The sequence below is a fragment of the Muntiacus reevesi genome, chromosome 4 (genome assembly GCF_963930625.1).
Source record: "Muntiacus reevesi chromosome 4, mMunRee1.1, whole genome shotgun sequence".
NCBI lineage: Eukaryota > Metazoa > Chordata > Mammalia > Artiodactyla > Cervidae > Muntiacus > Muntiacus reevesi.
Genome location: NC_089252.1, coordinates 126,734,591 through 126,754,023, shown reverse-complemented (window position 1 = coordinate 126,754,023; position 19,433 = coordinate 126,734,591). Strand labels below are relative to the sequence as shown.

Below are 19,433 nucleotides of genomic sequence, written 5' to 3'. Positions count from 1 at the left end.
CGTGGCACGAAATCCAAAAGCCTGAACGTGAGGCTAATGCTTAGCTTCCTTCCATTTTGTTTTGGTATTTTTGAAGACAGACTTTGCCTTCAGAGCATTCCTACTCTCTCTGGCCTGGGAGGGAGAAGGAACCACAGAGGTTGGTGGGAGAGAAGGCTAGATGCAGTGTGAGATCAGAGGCTGCCCTTGGGCGAAGTGGTGGTCTACTGCAGTGGGGATCAGTATGGCATATTGCACAGTGCTTGACAAAATGCTGTGTGGTCCACCTCATGCTTCGCATCACTCCTATCCTATGCATAGCGTTTCAGTGCTGAGTTGGTCCTTTGTAATGAGAACTGTTTGTGCTACACACACCTTGGGCAGTGCAGTAGGAGGGAATGGCAGTATTGTTACAATATCACTAAGGAATAGATTGAGTGCTATCCGCTGAGGAAACTACGTTAGGTGTCTAAGCACACACGGCAGTCACAGTGTACGCAGAGCAGTCTTTTAAGACTCTTATGGAATGACTAGTAGCTTCATAATAGTGCCATTCACTACAGAAGAACAGTGAAGACATTTAAAAACTCCTTCTAAATCAAGCATCTAGTATACATAAGAGGTTGCTTCAGTTTTCTAGAACTTGTTCTTGGTTGTGTTTCACCTTTTTTTTTTTAAAGGACAAATTAAAACTTATTTACGTAAAAAGAGCATATAAAAAGATCGCTAGCTAGCTGTCTGTTTTGGCTTAATGGAAGTGCATTCAGAACTATGGCTAATTCTTTCCTTCCTCTTTTGACGGGATTACAATACTGTCTGTTTGCCACAAAGTAATTTTGTGTCGTAAGCACAGATTGCTGTGTTAAAAATATTCTGCATTCCTTCTAATCCGATATAATAAAATATTTTGTGATGAAGTCTGATGTGCAAACCTTTGGAATCATTGTAGGTGTGACAGCTGGAACAGAATTCACAGGGTGCACATTGTGTGTGAAGGTGAGAACGGAGAGCTGCTTTTCTCTTTGAATGGTCAGGCAACATTTCGAAATGCCGACTTCTTCTCTCCTCTGCTTCCTTTCCATCCCTCCCACCCCCAGACAGATGCAGGTGTGTACACACACACACATGCACACACACGCAACACCATCATGGCGTTACTCTGCAGTAACATGGAATCACTGACCACTGCTCAGTCGCTTCCTCGAATGTCAGAGTAAGCTCTGACTTGAGCCCTGTAGATATGCACAGACGGATGCGATTCTGTTTGTGGCTGTAACTCCTGGAGGTCACGCTGGATGCTGCTCAGATCATGCTAATTTGCCTGTGAAGAAGTTCTACAAAATTGGATTCACCCACCGAATTTGTGGTGTAAGTGTATCTTGGTGCTCACATGATTCAATAGAAAGCTCAGGTTTAAGTTGTCCTTTAAGATGTCAGTTTCACTGTACTAGTGCCTTACAGGTTGAGATTTTTGCTGGAATGCAGATGATACTCTATTTACCGTATAATATATTATCAGCTCTCCTATATCTCAGTCAATTTACATAGTTTAAAATAGAACATCTTATTAAAAACATCTAGATATACACAGATTAGGAAACGCTTACAACATACAAATACACAAACTAGAAATAAATCTTTAGCATACTGGTATATACAACGGTGTGATACAGTAAAGAATTTCTGTCATGCTCTATCTACACATCATATTGCTTAAAAGAAGAGTAGATTTGGAGGGCAGTGGTATGAAGAAGGGCTTTGGGGCTCTCTACGTTTAAATCTGTGCAAATTAAAACAGGGTTTGAAGTACCACTGAATTGTGTTAGGAACGCATGGCTGGAAGGATGAAAGGACCCATATTACTGAGGTATTTACAGATACTGGCTAAAGAGCACTATGTGGGCAAACACAGAAAGGCTTCTTCTCCCTTACTTCTTGACTGCCAGCATGGCATCAACTTCCTCCTCCACCTGCAGGGTGTGCCACTGGGCGATGGGGCGCCGGGGGTTGGCCAGCATGTCCGACCAGTGTCGCAGCTCCGCCCCAGTGCTGTTGTAGCCCACGAACACCTTGCCGATGGCATCGTTCTTGCCAATCTTGTCATAGTCCAAAACAGTTACCACCACTTGCACTTTCTGAGAGAGGACACAAAATAAACATTAATCATCCAGCCCTAGAGATAAAGTCCCACCACCAAGCTTCCTTGAGATCTAAGCAATTGGGAGATAAGAAGCAATCTGCAAGTACCAGGACAAGGCTGAAAATGACTTGGAACATAACACAGGTCCAGTCCCTCTTGTCATTATTACATCATCATCATCTTCAGTGTCTTCAAAATACTTAATAAATGTTCATTTTGGCACAGTTCTAAGACTTCCATGTGAGCTGCTCAGTTACATTAAAGTGAAAGTGAAAGTGAATTCGCTCAGTCGTGTCCAACTCTTTGCGACCCCATGGATTGCAGCCTCACAGGCTCCTCCATCCATGGGACTTTCCACGCAAGAATACTGGAGTGGGTTGCCATTTCCTTCTCCAGGAGATCTTCCCGACCCAGGGATTGAACCCGCACTGTAGGCAGACACTTTACCGTCTGAGACACCAGGGAAGTCCAAACATTAGATCCTGTTAACTGTTGTCATACAGATAAGATGCTAAAGCTCAGAGAAGTTAAATCACCTGCCTGAAGGCATATAAGAAATGAGTGGTTTGGTTTCTGGAGTTCATGTTGTAAAACACCATGCCACGCAGCCCATGTCAACTTGTGTTCACTGTTAAATCCATTTGTTTCCATTGTTTTATCAACAAAATTTCTGACATTAGTACTCAGATCTTGTGTGTGTGTGTGTGTGTGATATGTTTTCAAAGCAATCATATACTACAATCCTATTTCCGGTGGGAAGAGCCAGCAGAGTTTTGTTTAAAACTACTGTAGAATTTCAGCTAATCAAAGATTATTATGAGTATAAAATGTGACAATAGAGTGAAAGTCTTCGGTAAGTAGTACTTAACTAAAGATAATTTTTCTCTTTCATAAATTATCTCAATAAACACGAAGTAACTGTGTATCCAGCATTGACATCAAGTGGAAATAACCCTTTAGGCTGACAAGATTTACTCCAGTGATTCCGTTAGGTTGTGAGGGTTTAGTTTATTTTTTCCAAACTTTAAACTTACTATTTTGTACTGGGGTATAGCTGATTACTGATGTTGTGGTTGAGTTTCAGTGAACAGCAAAGGGACTCAGCCACACATACACATGTATCCGTTCTCCTCTGAACCCCCTCCCATCCAGGCTGGGACATGACATTGAGCAGAGTTCCATCTGCTGTACCGTAGGCCCTTGTTGGTTATCCATTTTGAATATGGCTGTATGTTCATGACCTTCCTAAAGTCCCTAACTATCCCTTCCCCCTGGAAACTGTAAGTTTGTTTTCTAAGTCTGTGAGTTTATTTCTGTTTGGGAAGTTCATTTGTATCATTTCTTTTTAGATTCCACATGGAAGGGATGTTGTATGATATTTCTCTTCTGTCTGACTTACTTTGTTCAGCAGGACACTCTCTAGGCCCCTCCATGTTATTGCAAATGGCATTATTTCCTCCTTTTTTAAATGGCATTATTTCCTTCTTTTTAATGGCTGAGTAATATTGTGATGGCGTATTTAATGCCTTACTTTTTTGAACTGGTGAAAGAAAAGCTATACCAGTTTGACATGAAAGAAACACTTTACATTTTAGTTCTTCTAAGTAACTGATTTGCTTAGTCGAAATAGGCAACGGTTCCAATCTAGAAACCAAGGGAAAAGATAAAGGAAAAATTTAGAGAAAAGTGGAATTTATAACGTTTGGTGGCCAGCGTCAAAAGAAGCAGAAAATGTACTGATGGAAGCCAGGGCCAGATGAAGACCCTGCACGGCTGTGGCTCTTTACTGCCCTGTCGTCTGAGGATTGCATTCTGTACGAACGTCCTAAGAGAGGCGCCCATGCAAAGCTTCTGATCAGAGAAAAAGATCACTTCTCAAAGTGGAATTGAGAATGTAGAATGCACCACACGGGCAGTAAAGGAAGCTAATTTCCACTTTGTGCAGCCGTGGATTGATTCCATTATCAGGAGCATCACCTAACTAGTGGATGGCATTTGGGACCAAGAGCAGCATCATGGTTCTGAGCACTTTTCCCAAGTGAATTTGTCTGGGTGCCATCTCATTGCAGGAAGTGGGGGCAGAGACACTTAGGCACATCGTGGACAGAGGGAACAAGGGTCTTGGAGGTTGGAGTGAATAGTTGGAGGGAGTTTTGGTTGTTTCACCTCGGAACATATTCATTAGTAGCAACCAGGACAAAATACCCTTATAAGGGACTTGTGTTAATATTTCCAGCTGTGTTTGTGGTATATACATTTTTTGGGAGTGGGTGGGGGGTGGTTTGCTACGTTTTCATGTGATTTGGGGAATCAGTATATTTTGGTTCTTTCATGTTTCATGTGGATAGAGGCAGAAAGACACTTATAACCTCAGGATAAATGAAACCCAAGTCCCTATCACAGCATGTTAAATGCTCATTTTCTCTAGGGAAATGCAAAGCTTAGGTAAGCAGCCTCTTGGGGGAAAAAAGAGAAAAAAGAGCAAATTGACTCAAAGAACAGAGAAGACAGGAAACAGTCAAAGGCGTGCTCATTATTTTCATGCCTCATGGACTCTGCATCAGGCTCTCTCTGTCCTGACAAAATGTTATCTTCTCTGAAAGGCTGCCCCAGAAACCCAACACACATCTTGTTTCTAATGTGCTTCATTTTTCAATACGTTTGCATTTGCTGAAATTTATAGTTGAAAAGGGACATGTATTTTTTTTAATGTATAGAATTATAGCTCCAAGGAATAGATTTACAATAGGACTTTTTATTTTAATGTCCTGCCTTGTATAGCTTTGTGGAATTAAAGCCAAAATGTCAGGAGGTGTTAATTTCCATAGGACTAATGTCTCAGAACTAAAAAAAAAAAAGAGCTCATCAAGTAAATACTGCAGAATAAATTGTCAGAGAAATTTTGGATGTCTTAATTTGCCAGTGGCTCCAAAGCAGTGAACTCACTGGTTCAGACTAGTAAACAGGGGACTGGGGACAGGGAATCTTCTGTGATGTCTTTTACTTGTAGAACAGCTCTGGAAAGTAAATAAGCGTGTACACTCTGCTGACTTGAGAAAATATATATAAGAAGGGTTATATAAAAACTGTGAGCTGATGTGAGGATGGTGGGGTCATTGGCAGTTAAAAAAGTGGCCTGTGTTATACAGTAGCTACCAGCCACAGGCGCTTCGTCGCCTCGGGTGTGCCCGAGTCTCTGCGACCCTACGGACCAGGGCCTGCCAGGCTCCTCTGTCTACGGGATTCTCCAGGCAAGAATACTGGGGTGGGTTGCTGTTTCCTTCTCCACAGGTAGCTGTTTAAATTTAAATAAATTAAAACTGAAGTCCCTTGTTACGCTAGTGGTTAAGGTGCTCATGACCACCCTATGGCTGGTGGTTGCCACACCGGACAACACGGATATTTCCGTCCTTACAGAAAGTCTGCTGGACAACGCTGATTTACATAGTACTTAACCTCACTGTTAGATCCATTTTCTCATAAAATGGTAATTTGAAAAAAAGATAATATTATAGATATTAAAAAAGATAAAGACCAATACAGTATACTAACGCATATATATGGAATTCAAAAAGATGGTAACGATAACCCTATATGCAAGACAGAAAAAGAGACACAGATGTACAGAACAGAATTTTGGACTCTGTGGCAGAAGGCGAGGGTGGGATGTTCTGAGAGAATAACATTGAAACAAGTATACTATCGAGGGTGAAACAGATCACCAGCCCAGGTTGGATGCATGAGACAAGTGCTCAGGGCTGGTGCACTGGGAAGACCCAGAGGGATGGGATGGGGAGGGAGGCAGGAGGGGGGATCGGGATGGGGAACACATGTAAATCCATGACTGAGTCATGTCAATGTATGACAAAAACCACTACAATATTGTAAAGTAATTAGCGTCCAACTAATAAAAATAAATGGAAAAAAAAGATAATATTAAAAAAGGTAATATTATTGTGAATAATAATGATGGCAACCATTTCCTGAGTGTCCATACGTGCTTAATGCTGTTGCAGATGCTTTTACATGCATAATCTCGCTTTGACATGGATTCTGTTGTTATTCCTGTTTTACATATGAGCCTCAGTTTCCCTTTTTTTGTTTAATTATTTCTTTATTGGCTGTGCTGAGTCCTTGCTGCTGCGTGCTGGCTTTCTCTAGTTCTGGAAAGTGGGGCTACTCTCTAGTTGTGGTGTGAGAGCTGCTTACTGCAGGGGCTTCTCTTATCATGGAGAATGGACTCGAGTGTGGCTTCAGTAGCTGCAGCTCACGGGCTTAGCTGCCCTGTGGCATGCAGAATCACCCTGGACCAGGGATCCAACCTGTGTCCCCTGCATTGGCAGTTGGATTCTTAACCACTGGGCCACCAGGGAAGTCCCCAGCTTCCTTATATGTATATAAAACTGGGGTAATAATGATGCCTCTTTCACAGCATAAGAATTAAATGAGCCTATGCAGGTAAAGTGCATAAGGATGTACCTTGGGCCTAAGTACAAAATAAATATACAATAAATGTAGCTATTAACTTTCTTTATGGAATAAAAGTGTGATTCATTCTTACAGTACTATATTTTAAGAATGGATTAAAGGTAAATATATGCAACTGAAGACTATTTGCTGACTTTTGTGATTCTGAACCTGTAGGAGGTCCCATGCTGTAGTTTTTAATGCCCACCCTTCATCTTTCCTTCAAGTCATGAACAAATTTCCATAGGACTGAAAAGATAGACCCACATCAAATATTTTATAAAGTTTAAAAATAGTGGTGCTTTAACCAATTTGACTCTCTGCTACCCATTAAAGGTTAGTAAAAATAGCCTATAATTAGTGGATGTGAACTTTGGGTCCAATAGCCTAACTATGGACTATGAGATAAGAAAACCTAAACAATATTTAAGAATTGCTAAGTAATAAGTGAAAGTGAAAGTTACTCAGTTGTGTCTGACATTTTGTGACCCCATGGACTGTGCAGTCCATGGAATTCTCTAAACCAGAATACTGGAGTGGGTAGCCTTTGCCTTCTCCAGGGGATCTTCTCAACCCAGGGATCGAACCCAGGTCTCCCGCATTGCAGGCAGATTCTTTACCAGCTGAGCCATAGGGGAAGTCCTAGTAATGAGATCATGTGCTATCTTTGTGGCTACATGTAGATCCTATTTTGAACCTATTAACTGCAGGGTCTTTTAATAGAATACTTTCAATCATAATAAATATTATCTAGCAAATTAAGGTACCATCTTTATAAAAACAACCATCCATTCCAACTCAGAAACAGGAATCTGAATTTAAACAATCAAAAATACAACTTGGCCTAATTTTTCTACTGGTGAAAGATTAATTATGCTGCATATCTAGCATTAACCAAGATATTTCTTTTCTCACTTTTTAAATTATTTTTTTTTTTGCTAGAGAGGTGATAATGAGAAATACTGTGGCGTGAGAGTCAAGAGTTAAAGCTCGGTCTTTCTTGACCTTTTAACTTTTGTGGATATACTTTTTGAATTAGCAGAGTTGTTCTGTTGATGTTCTTTTTTCTACTTTATTTCTGCTCGCCAGAATGGCTGCTGCTTTTGCTGACGAAGCAGCGAATCCTATGCTGTATGTTTTATCATTTCCCTCTTCATGTAGCTTGAGCATCAGATGTGCGTGGAAAAAGGATGGCAGTTCGAGAGGAGACATGTGCACTGAGAGTTTACAAGGTCTGTGTGTTTAATTTATGTGGTCTGAAGAAATGAAATCGAATGGGAAGACAAAATATGTTTTACATTACCTGGATTTGCTCAAAGGGTACTTCAAAACTGAATGACTCATTGTAGTAGGGGTTAAGTGTATTCTTTTTAATTGTTGTCTTTTTCTTCTTCAGCCTTTTGCCATTCTGCATCAGATGAATCTTCACATAAGGATCTGAAAAACAGAAACAAAAATATTAGATCAGAGACACATATTTTAGATTATAATTGAGTTTATAAAAAGTAAGTATTTCATATAGGAAAGTAATTGTGTAGCATATATTTAGTATTTTTAAAAATTTCAAGTGTTTCTTGTTGAAAGATTTTAGGTAACCTATGGGCCATGTTTTTTGGTCATGATATCTCAATGTTTATAGTTGGATTTAGGAGATGAGAGCAGTGGTGTGCTAGTAAACCTCCTTTTTGGGAAAAAAAAGTCTTGACATAGCATTTGCTAATGTCTGTGGTATAAATATTCTCAGCATGGCCAATTTCAAGCTAACTGTTTAACAACTGGCTTAGTAAATTCCTGAAAATTTAGCAGTTGGCAAGCTGGTAGCTCGTAAACTGTCAAGAAACTGTCTGCAGTATACCACTGCATGGGAATAAAACTTGACAGAGAGGACAAAGGAGCTGTTTTGTTCTTTCACTTATTCATCTGCTCAAACAATAATAGGCCCTAGGGATATAGCTGTGAACAAACCTGTCCATCCCTGTTTTCAGGATAGAACTTCAGCCTTGTAGGAGAAATAGGCAATGAACTTGAAAAGAAATCCATATGAAATTATAACTTGAGAAGAGTGCTCTAGAAGAAAGGAGCAGATAGATGTATGATAGAGAGTCCCGGGGTGGTGTGGTGAGCATAAGGGAGGAGTGGAATCATATGGTTAGATCAGTTAGATCCCTTTCTGCAGAGGGAACATTGAAAGTGAGATGTGAATACTGAAGGGTGAGAAGAGGCTATGTGTCTGAGTGTGTATGCGTGTGTGTGTGTGTGAGAGAGAGCGATATCCAGGATCTGTGCCAGAACATCTCTAGGTAGAAAAGAGTTTTACGGGTTCAAGGAAAAGTGAGTAAGCTGGGAGGACCCCCAAAAGTAATGAGAAAAGGAGCAGGGGAAAGATTCCCTTAGCAGTTTCCCAAGTCTCATTACTAAGTAAGACAATGGAAGGATAAGATGGTTCTCATTACTAACAGATGAATGACCTCCCTACAGGTTATTAAGAGCCAACGCCCAAGTTTGATAGTAAAGTCTAATGTTTCCTGAAACATTTTTCCATCTGATAGGTAATGCATGTTCATTATAGAAAAATATCAGGGGGCAATGATAAACAGAAAGAGGAAGAAATTTTAAATCATCCATGATTTTACTCCCCTGCCATGCCTTCCAAATTTTTTTTCCTTTCTTTCAGAACATGGAGAGCTGTAAGAAACTACAGATAATCTAGTCTAGTGCCCACGTACTTTTAGAAAGTACAGCTGCAAACCAGAGAAGGTGGTTTTTATACCCCTCTTCCAACACATAACTTCTGAAGGACAGAAAATTTGTCTGCCATATTTACTAGTTGAATTTACTAATCAGTGCCCAGAAGTATTCAATTTTTGTTGAATAACTAAGTGGAACTTCTGTAGGGCCTAATAATCTGGGTCTCCTTACCTTCGCTTCTCTGTCTTCTTCCCATTGCCCCAAAGCCCAGATTACTTGAATATGTGTAGTCTGCGTTTTTTGTTTTTAATGTTACATCCAGTCAATGGGCTTGCAATTAAGATTTTAATCAAAATGAAGGATATCTTTAAAAGCCAGACCAAGAAATGAGAAACCAAGTATTTCAACTAAATAGTTGGTCAGTTAAAAAAGTACACTGTGAATACTTGCAAATGAAGAGGAAAATGAGAAAAGCCTGCTGTTCGCAGGCAATGCTGACTTTTGGTACAGAGACCCTCCTTGCCTACCAAGTTCCCTGTCTTCTCCATCACAGTCCCTTACACTATATAAAGGTGGACAAGTCTCCAGGTACTCCATGGCACTGACAAAATACCGAAGTACTAAACACTCCCAAATCAGTGTTTATGGCTCCTGTGTTCACGTGTTGAAACTTCATCAACCTAAGGCACAGGGTTTTACAAGACAAGCATGGTGACTATATGACAAGAAAATTCCTTGTGCATCTGCCATTTGAGCAAGCAAATTAGAAACCAAGACCCTTTCAGATTTCAACATGATCTCTGATGTGACCAATGCCTACAGGAGAACAAGGTGACTCAGAAAAACTGATTAGCTAGGTTCTCACTGACTGAGGGGGCCAGGTAACAGGAAGTTACCTGTAACAGGTAACAGGAGACTGAGTAACAGGAAGGAGTCAGTCATCGGAAGGTGTGGGGGCAGCGTGAACCAGCCAGAAGGAACCTTGCATGCTGAGCCCTAAGGCGCTTGTCTTTCCTCCTGTTTGTGAATCACAAAGGCAAGGGGGAGAGAGGCGGGTGGTGAGGTCAGGGCGGTAACACTGTCAAAAGCAGAATCTGCCAGTTCCCACCCCAATTCAGAGGTACTCTATAATTTGATGACCCCTACAGAGTGCTGGGACAGGAGCAGGTTTGGGGCTGTATGAATGAGCAGAGGGAGGCTTTGCCTTTGCAGATTCATCCTGATACAGGCACCAAAACCACTTACTTCTATAGGCAAAATTCCCAGTTTAATCATAACCAAGACTGGCCGTAATTCAAAGGTCTTTTTCTCTTTTTTTCTTTGCAGATTTATTGAGATATAGTTGACACATAGCATTGTGTAAGTTTAAGGTGTACAATGTGACGACTTGACGTACATATGAGAAGTGATTACCACAATAAGGTTAGTTAACACAACTGTCAGTTCAAATAATTATAACTTTTTTTTTGTGGTAAGAGCATTTAAGCTTTTAGCAACTTTCAAGTATAGAACACAACATGGTCACCATGCTGTCCATTAGATTTCCCAGAACTTACCCATCTTATACCTAGAAGTTTGTACCCCTTGATCAACAACTTCTCACTTCCCTCACTCCTCAGTCCCTGGCAATCACTATTCTCCTTTCTGCTTCTAGGAGTCTTCCTTTTTAAACAATAGATTCTACATCCACATAAAAATAGATTCCACATGCACAAAAAGGGAGATAATGCAGCATTTGTCTTTCTCTATCTAACTTATTTCTTTTAGCATAATGCCCTTGAAGTCCATCCATGTTGTCTTCTTTTTTTGTGTGTGGCTGAATAATACTCTATCATATATATCACACTTTGATTATCCATTTCTCAGTTGACAAACCCATAGGTTGCTTCCACGTCGGGCAATTGTGACTAACGCTGCAGCAGACATGTGAATGTAGACATCTTTTTGAGACAGTGATCTCCTTTACTTAAGTTGCATACCCAGGAGTGGAATCACTGCATCATTCGGTATCTCTATTTTTAATTTATCTTGAGGAAACTCCATACTGTTTTCCATAGTGGCTGCACAAACCTATGTTCCCACCAGCAGCGCGTGAGGGTCCTCTTCTCTTCACATCGCGAGGCTTGCACTCTCTTGTCTTGCTGATGCTCACTATTCCAGTAGGTGTGAGGAGATACCTCACTATGGCTTTGATTTTTATTTCCCTGATTATTAGTGATGATTAGCATCTTTTACTGGATCTGTTGGTAATTTGTGTATCTTCTCTGAAAAAATTTTATTCATAACCTCTGCCCATTTTAAACTGGATTTAAAAAATTTTACCTTTGCTCATTGCCATTGAGATGTATGTTTCTTATATATTTTGGATATTATCCCCTTATCTGACATATGGTTTGCAAATATTTTATCCCACTCCATAGGTTGTCAGAAGTCCTCTTTTTCAACTTTTGCGCTTGGATAAATCTTGACTGTCTAAGCCCAACAGGTTATGTACCCAAGGTGGTTACCTTTGAGCATCTTCTTTGTCCAATCCAAAGTCTTACATTGATTCTCCATTTCTTTCTACTCTTCTCCATTTTCATCCACTCTTTGATTGGCTTGATTTCATAAGTGTCCTCTGGTTGAAGCCTTGCCCTGAATTCTGGTCCCTTTGGAGATGGCTCTAATCTCTTGATTAGTTCACTAGCAGCTTCTTTGGGAACCTAAACCTTGCTCCTGTTTCCCTAAGTACAGCTGAGACTTCTTAGTGGAAATATAACCACCTAACTGTGAGACACACCATGCTGGAAGGACACACACATTTTTTATAGCAAGGATCACCTCTTCTGTAAAGTAGGACTCTGTATACTTAGATTTGGTCTGTTTTAGGTACTGGTTGTCAATTTACTTTCTTAATGGCTTAGAAATCCTGGTCATTGCATGACAAGACATAATTTTATGGAAACGATGAAATAGGCTGTAATGAGACTCCCTAACGTTGCCATTGCTCTTGAGTAAAACTACTAGACAGCATGCATGGCATCCAAATATCCATTAGGTTTTTGTAAACCTGTAAATACCACAAGGGAATAGGCAAGCTACAAAGTTGGGCTGCTGTCCTCAGGAACTCCATATCTCTATGAATACATTGCTTATATTCTGTTCCCAGAACAAGTGCTCATGGAACCCTTCATGATCTAAATACTGACAACCCTCCTTTAACACCATTTAGGTAATCCCTACTGCTATTGAAACAGGTGCAAGACTTGGGATGGTTGGCTTTTTATTTGTTTAATTTATCCTAAAAACGGGGTGGGATCTTTTTGTTTTTCTGATATCTATCTAGCTCTAATAGTATATGTTTCCAACTTTTCAGTGCTAGAGGATGATGAGCTAGCATCAGAAGGAAGGCTCTTCCCTCCCAGTGATAAGCTGCAGACACAAAGAGTGCAGACTCATCGCCACACTCTGGGTGGTTTTCAGGTGTCATCTGCACTTGCTGTCACTGTGGCGCTGCCGCCTTCACTCACCATTTGTCAGGTTCGCTTTTTGTCTGAAATCCGTCTAACTGAACTCTGCCTCCTTCTGTCATAATAGCTGTTGTAACCTGGGGGAATTTTAGGACACTGTAATAAAATCACCCTCAAACTTTTATATGGTGACAGTCCTCTTTTGTATAAAATTTGGTTTTTTTTTTCCTAACAAAAACAATTATAGAAGGCAGAGAGATAGTTCCCTCAAAAGATATCCACATCCTAACCCTTGGAATTTGTTAATATGTCACCTCATATAGCAGAAGAGACTTTGCAAATGTAATTAAGGTTAAGGATCTTGAGATGAGAGGGTTATCTGAGAGGACCCAGTCTAATTATGTGAGAAAACAGAGAACCGTTCCTGGTTGTGGTCAGAAAGAGATGTAACGGTAGAAGACAGGGGCAGAGGCAAACTACACTGCTGGCTTTGGAGATGGGGAAAGGGGCCCCCAGTCACAGAATGCAGGGTGCCTCTAAAAGTTGGGCACGTACACACTGGTGTATTTACAACGGATAACCAACAAGGACCTACCGTACGGCACGTGGAACTCTGCTCAGCGTTACGTGGCAGGCTGGATGGGAGGGGTTTGGGGGAGAGGGGACACACTTGTATGTGTGGCTGAGTCCCTTCGCCGGTCATCTGACAGTATCACAGCATTGTTAACTGGTCATTCCCCAATACAGATAAAAAGTTCAAAAAAAATAAAAGTTGGAAAAAGCAATGGATTCTTGCCTGAAAGGAATGCAATTCTGCTGACACCTTGATTTTAGCCAAGTGAGACCTGTGTCAGACTTCTACAGAACTATGTAAATATGTATTGTTTTTAAAATTAACCTTCTGATTGTTTATCATGGTAGCAATAGAAAATTAATACAGCAACCAAAGTTGAAGAGATAATTCTGTTGTTTATCTAGCAAGGTTTGTGGATGAGAGTTTAATTTAAATAGATCTAGAAGACAATATTTTGGAAAAAATTGATATTCTTGCCAATCTCCTAAAAATTATTATACTGTTATTCAAAGCAAAATCCTTCAAAAATTTCCTTTTTTGATTAAAATGTTAACATATAGCATGAAATCAAAAGATAATATTTATGGATAGTTGTTTTAGGTTCCTAGGTAAAATTGGTGAAAATGATTGAAATGCTAGCTGAGAATAATTTTTAAAGTAAGATCCATTGCAAGGTTTAACATAATAATGTTCCTTTGTGTTTGTAGAGTACTTGAAGGTGATATATGTACGGTCTTCCCCGGTGGCTCAGACAGTGAAGAATCTGCCTGCAGTGCAGGAGACCCAGGTTTGATCTCTGAGTTGGGAAGTTCTCCTGCAAAAGGGAATGACTACTCAACCCAGTATTCTTGCCTAGAGAATTTCATGGACAGAAGATCCTGGCAGACTACAGTCCACGGGGTTGCAAAGAGTTAGACATGACTGAGTGACTAACACTTTCATATAAAACATACAATATACATAACATACATGTAACACACATATATAACATATATATAAAAACATACTACATATATATTATAAATTATATAATCTCCTTTAATCCTTACAACAGTCCCAGTGAAAAAAACTGGGGCTTGGAAAGGCTGATTTTTCCCTCTAAGAATGTATACCACAGTCTTCAGACACTAAACCTGCTCCTCTGAGTGATATGCTGGAGAAGTAAGTTAGCATACTGTTTAAAAGCACAGACTCTGGAGCTAGATTAACTTGAATCTTTGTCATGCTACTAGCTGTGTAGTTTGGGCAAGTTATTTAAGCTCTTTATTCCATAGTTCCTTCACCTTAAAGTGATGAGACTGGTCCTACCTCGCTCAGAGAATTGTGAAGATTAAATTGAGTTTCTCTTTTGAAAGTGCTTCAGAATGTGCTTGGCACATATTAATTATTCCTATTTATTATAGCATTGTGAAAGGACTGATATCTAAGTCAGCATCTGTGTGTCAGACCGTCCTCCAAATCACTTTGTAGAACTGGTGCCCACCATTAGCAAATGGGGAAAAGTCATTCCAAGTTACCTCAAGTGCCAGATTTATTTCTGGAAAGAATACCCACGCTGAGCAACTGGTTCATTACTGAAGAATTTACTCCTGTATGAGATGAAAGAGAAAGAAAGAGTTTCTTTCATTTCTACCTGCAGAGATGGTCTTGAAATGTGTGATGGGAAACTAACTCAACATCCGGTACTCTGCATCCTCCTGTTCCTGAAGTCAAGACATCAAATTACTCAGAGCTGAGAACTTAATCTGGAGAGTTCCACCTGCAGTCTTATTACTGATGTTCTAGCATAGTGTGAGCCAAAACTATGATTTATGGACCTTTATTTCCAGTTATTGAGGCCAGCTAAAGTGGGTATACTTGGACATATTATGTATGGAGAATCTACTTTCCTGATGCTGCTCAAAATGAGGAAAACAGAGAAAAGGAGGCCCTCAGCTTTGAGATTTGTTGTTGGGAATATGGTAATGCCCGTTGTTGCAGAGAGGTAGTATCTATACCTCTACTCATAATTTTTCTGTGAATTCCTTTTCATCATGAGAAAAAAATATAGTCTGATTTCTTTCTTCTGCTTCCACCTAGCTTCCAAACTCCTCCTTTCTTTTTTCCACTCTTTCCAGTCTAGAGCAAAGGATAGGAAATCATGTTAAAGCTACAGTGAGATGATTTGCTAAGATACTTATTGTATCTCACACCTTGTAGACAGACAGTGGAGGCTTGCAAGTCCTGATTTTGCCAGGTGAAAGGAGTGTAGAGGATCCCAGGATGGTGACCAGATGAATGCTTTTGTCTCATTTCCATTTTCAGGGATGAGGATGAAGACCTCTTTTGATTGGTTAGGTGATTACTTGGTCAGCTTCAGCTTATGAGCAACTCCGAAGGTGCCAGTTGGGAAGCCTCTTCTCATGATTCATGGGGCAGACAGCCTATGGTCTGGTGCCAATCTTTTTCTTTCATGCTTCCTATTCAGGTGTTAATTTTGAGTGGAAGACTTCTCACATGTATTTTTCACATTAAATGGTAGGAGTCTCCTTTCTGAAGGGTCTATTCCAACAACAAATTCCTAGTAGTCTGATCTGGCCCTGATGCTCCAATATTTAGCTCTAGGTGAAGTCAGCTATCACCTCACATAGTCCTTCAGACTCTGCCTCCCATCCCACTCATCTCCATCTGACCCACCCTGGATACACTGAATCTGCCATCCTCTTCTGCTCAGGGAGAAGAGTGATGACACATCTGTGCCCCTGTTTCATTGCTGTTCCAGATTTCCCTACCATCCACCTTGCTTTACAGAGGCTTGGCTGATTTGCTGGCTTTGTCTATGGAAGGGATGGAAATAGGGAGGTTGGGTATGGCAATCAAAAGAAACTCTAGAAGTCCTCACTCTTCCAGGTAACTCTTGATACCACCTCAGCTGGCATTGTTGTGGACTAAATGTGTGTGCTCCCCAAATTTATATGTTAAAATCCTAACCCCTAAGTGTGATGGTATTAAGAGGTGGGGTCTTTGGGAAGTAGGTAGGTCTTGAGGGTGGAGCCTTATAAGAAGAGTCATGATCTTTCTCTGTGCCACATGAAGATACAGCGAAGAGACAGTTGTTAACCAGGAAGAGAGCCTTTCCTAAGACCCTGACCACACTGATCTCTGACTTTCAGTCTCTAGGACTGTGGGAAATGAATGTCTGTGGTTTAAGCCACCCGGTCTGTAGTATTTGGTCACAGCAGCCCTACCTACCTATCTACCTACCTACTTACCTACCAGTCCATCCATCCATCCATCCATCCATCCATCCATCAATCCATCATCTATCTCTCTCCAAACATAAATGACATTCTTCCCACCAAACTCTCCCTGGGTTCCCTCTTCTTTTTCTGCAGCATTACTGATCCTTCTTTGTTTTCTCCTCTCCCTTCATCTGCCCCAAGATTCTCAAGGACAAATTTTTTCAGCTCAATCACATTTGATACTATTTTAGCACACATTTCATAGGCTTTTTCTCTGTACTCCTTTGCTCAGACACCCTGCAGTCCAACCTTATGCTTTCAATATTACTGCTACCTCAGTAAAACAGAGCTTCTGGCCACAGAGTCTGGCACTGGAATGCAATGTTTTCACCAACACTGGTGTCCCTGGCACAGTTTCAACATGTGGAGATACATTCCCAAAAAAGGATAGAGAGTAACCTTGGAGGAAGGCTTTGAAACTAAGTATAAAATTCAGTAAATTGTTTTCCTTCAGTTACAGGGACACAAGGTTGGGTGAACTTTACAAAACATGAGGACAGCCCACACACTGTACTCTAAGGTCATAACTATAACTACCTCAGCTCTGTGAGCCTTAGGATGGACACCTACTGATCTCATCACCTCCCTGTAGGCCTGTTCTTTTGTCAGGAGTCCAGCCTGATTTGGAGCCATCTTTGATCCTTCTTCTCCACCTCCCATGAACACTGGGCCACCGCGTCCTGCCAGTCGGCCTTCACCTGGTAACTCTTGTTGGTTCTCTCTTTCTAACTTGTTGCCATACTCTAAAGGTCAGAAATCTAATCTCTCTTGCTACTGTACCTTCAACGGCAAACCAGTCTTCCTATAACTGTTAAAACAGCATTTGATCCCACTGGCTTTCTCATTAAAAGCCTTTAATGACTTGCCAATGTAAAAAAGTCATTAAAGACAGAAAATCTTTCCATATGAAAGATAGAAGGCAGGAGGAGAAGGGGACAACAGAGGATGAGATGGCTGGATGCATCACCCGGCTCAATGGACATGAGTTTGAGCAGGCTCCAGGAGATGGTGAAGGACAGGGAAGTCTGGTGTGCTAAAGTCCATATGGTCACAAAGACTCAGACAGGAGTGAGCAACTGAACAACAGCAATAATATAAAAAGAATTCCAAACTCTCTCATGGCATTCACAGCCCCACCCTGACTTCCGCAAGTCCTGCGGTGCTCTCCTGGTCCATACTCACTCTTGGTCACAGAGAATTGAAAATGCCCTGTCTTTGAACTAGCGGTCCTTCAACCTGGAATGCCCTTTCTTTCTTTTCCCATTGTAAATGTGACTTAAAAGTCATCTCTTCCCTGAAGATTTTATTGATGATTTTCTCAGTCAGAATCTTCAGACGAACCTTTTTTTTTTTTTGCCTGGCAGCATTTTCTTTTGTACTATTGCAAAGCATGCATCTCTTTCTTTTTGGTATTGGAGGACTTCTGTGGTAATCCAGTAACACAAAAACAATGTTCTTGTGGGAAAATGTGCTTTGAATTCAGAACTACTGGCTTCAGGATGAACTTTGAGGAGACTGTCTCCTTGTAACAAGGGGGCTCCTTCCATTACTATTCCATAGTCTCATGCCCCTGAACATGGTCACCCCCTTCTTCCCTCAGGCCGTTCTAATGTCAAATTATGCTAACTTCATAGAAACACAATTGGAAAACAGCTGGCTGTAAGCAATGATCCTTTTGTGTGAGATACAAAGGAGCCACTAAAAGCTTTTTGCATTTACAATGAGGACTAGAAAGCAGTAGTTCAAAGTGAAATAATACAAGATGCCTGCAGTTTTCATCTTGACAATTTTGCATAATTATACTGTCTTCTTTCTTAACTACTTCAGTGACTGTGGGCCCTTGTAACCATGGCCTTTCCATTTCCACCAAAGACGTGATAAGAAATAGCCTCATTTCAGCTGTTTTGTTCATTCCCTTCAGAGCCAGTGGCCGGCTTCTCAGCAACTTTAGGTATCATTCCTTTTATCTTTTTCCTCCGCTCTGGATAATACTCGGTAAATTTCAACGCATAATGTTGGAAGAGGAAAGTAGCACATTTATCAAGTAAGGTCTCAGATTTCAAGTGACTGAAAACTCATTTGAAAATGGCGTAACTTGCAAAGGTAGCTTATTGACTTATATGATGGAAAAGTCCACAAGTAGGGCTGTGTGGCAAAGATTAATTGTTCTCCAAATCCTTTCCCCCCTTCTTTTAATTTTTTAAATTAAAAAAGTTATTTTTAATTGAAGGACAATTGCTTTACAATACTGTGTTCGTTTCTGCCATAGAGCAGCAGGAATTAGCCCTAGGTACCTGAATGTCCCCTCCCTCCAGAACCTCCCTCCCACCTCCCACCCCATCCTCTAGGTGGTCCCAGAGCCCCGCTTTGAGTTCCCTGATCATATAGCAAGTTCCCATTGGCAATCTATTTTACATATGCTAGTGTATGTGTTTACTCTCTCTCCATATTACTCTCTCCATTTTCCCACCATCTAATTTTTTTTTACTTTGCATTTTTAAAAAATGGTGTATGAAGTTTATTTATTTATTTTTGGTCATGCACTGTGGCTTGTGGAATGTTAGTTCCCCAACCAGTGATTGAACTCATGCCCATAGCAGTGAAAGCGAGGTCCTAACCACTGGACTTCAAGGGAATTCCCTCCCCCTCCTTTTGCATCAGTAAAACTCTTAATTTTACTGAGGCGCCATTTCACCCAGCTAGAAATATTTCTCCCAGACTCTCTTACAACACAGTATGGTCCACCTAACTAACTTTTGGCTATTGGAAGTGAGTGGAAGTTATGTATCTCAACTCCATAGCATATCTTTGAAACAGTGACTCTCAGTGGGGAGCTATTTCATCCTCCAGACATT

General features: G+C 40.7%; 1 protein-coding gene across 2 annotated transcripts in view; it reads right to left on the bottom strand.

The window, feature by feature from the left end:
* Positions 1–1,083: 1,083 nt before the first annotated feature.
* Positions 1,084–19,433, bottom strand: part of SYT1 (synaptotagmin 1) — a 580,172-nt gene continuing 561,822 nt past the window's right edge. For both annotated transcript variants that reach the window (XM_065934135.1, XM_065934136.1), the window contains 2 exons: positions 7,890–8,023; positions 1,084–2,114 (listed from right to left, as the gene is read on the bottom strand). In XM_065934135.1, the coding sequence (XP_065790207.1) occupies positions 1,908–2,114; positions 7,890–8,023 (341 nt within the window). In that variant the 3' untranslated portion in view covers positions 1,084–1,907. The remainder of the gene's footprint in view (positions 2,115–7,889; positions 8,024–19,433) is intronic.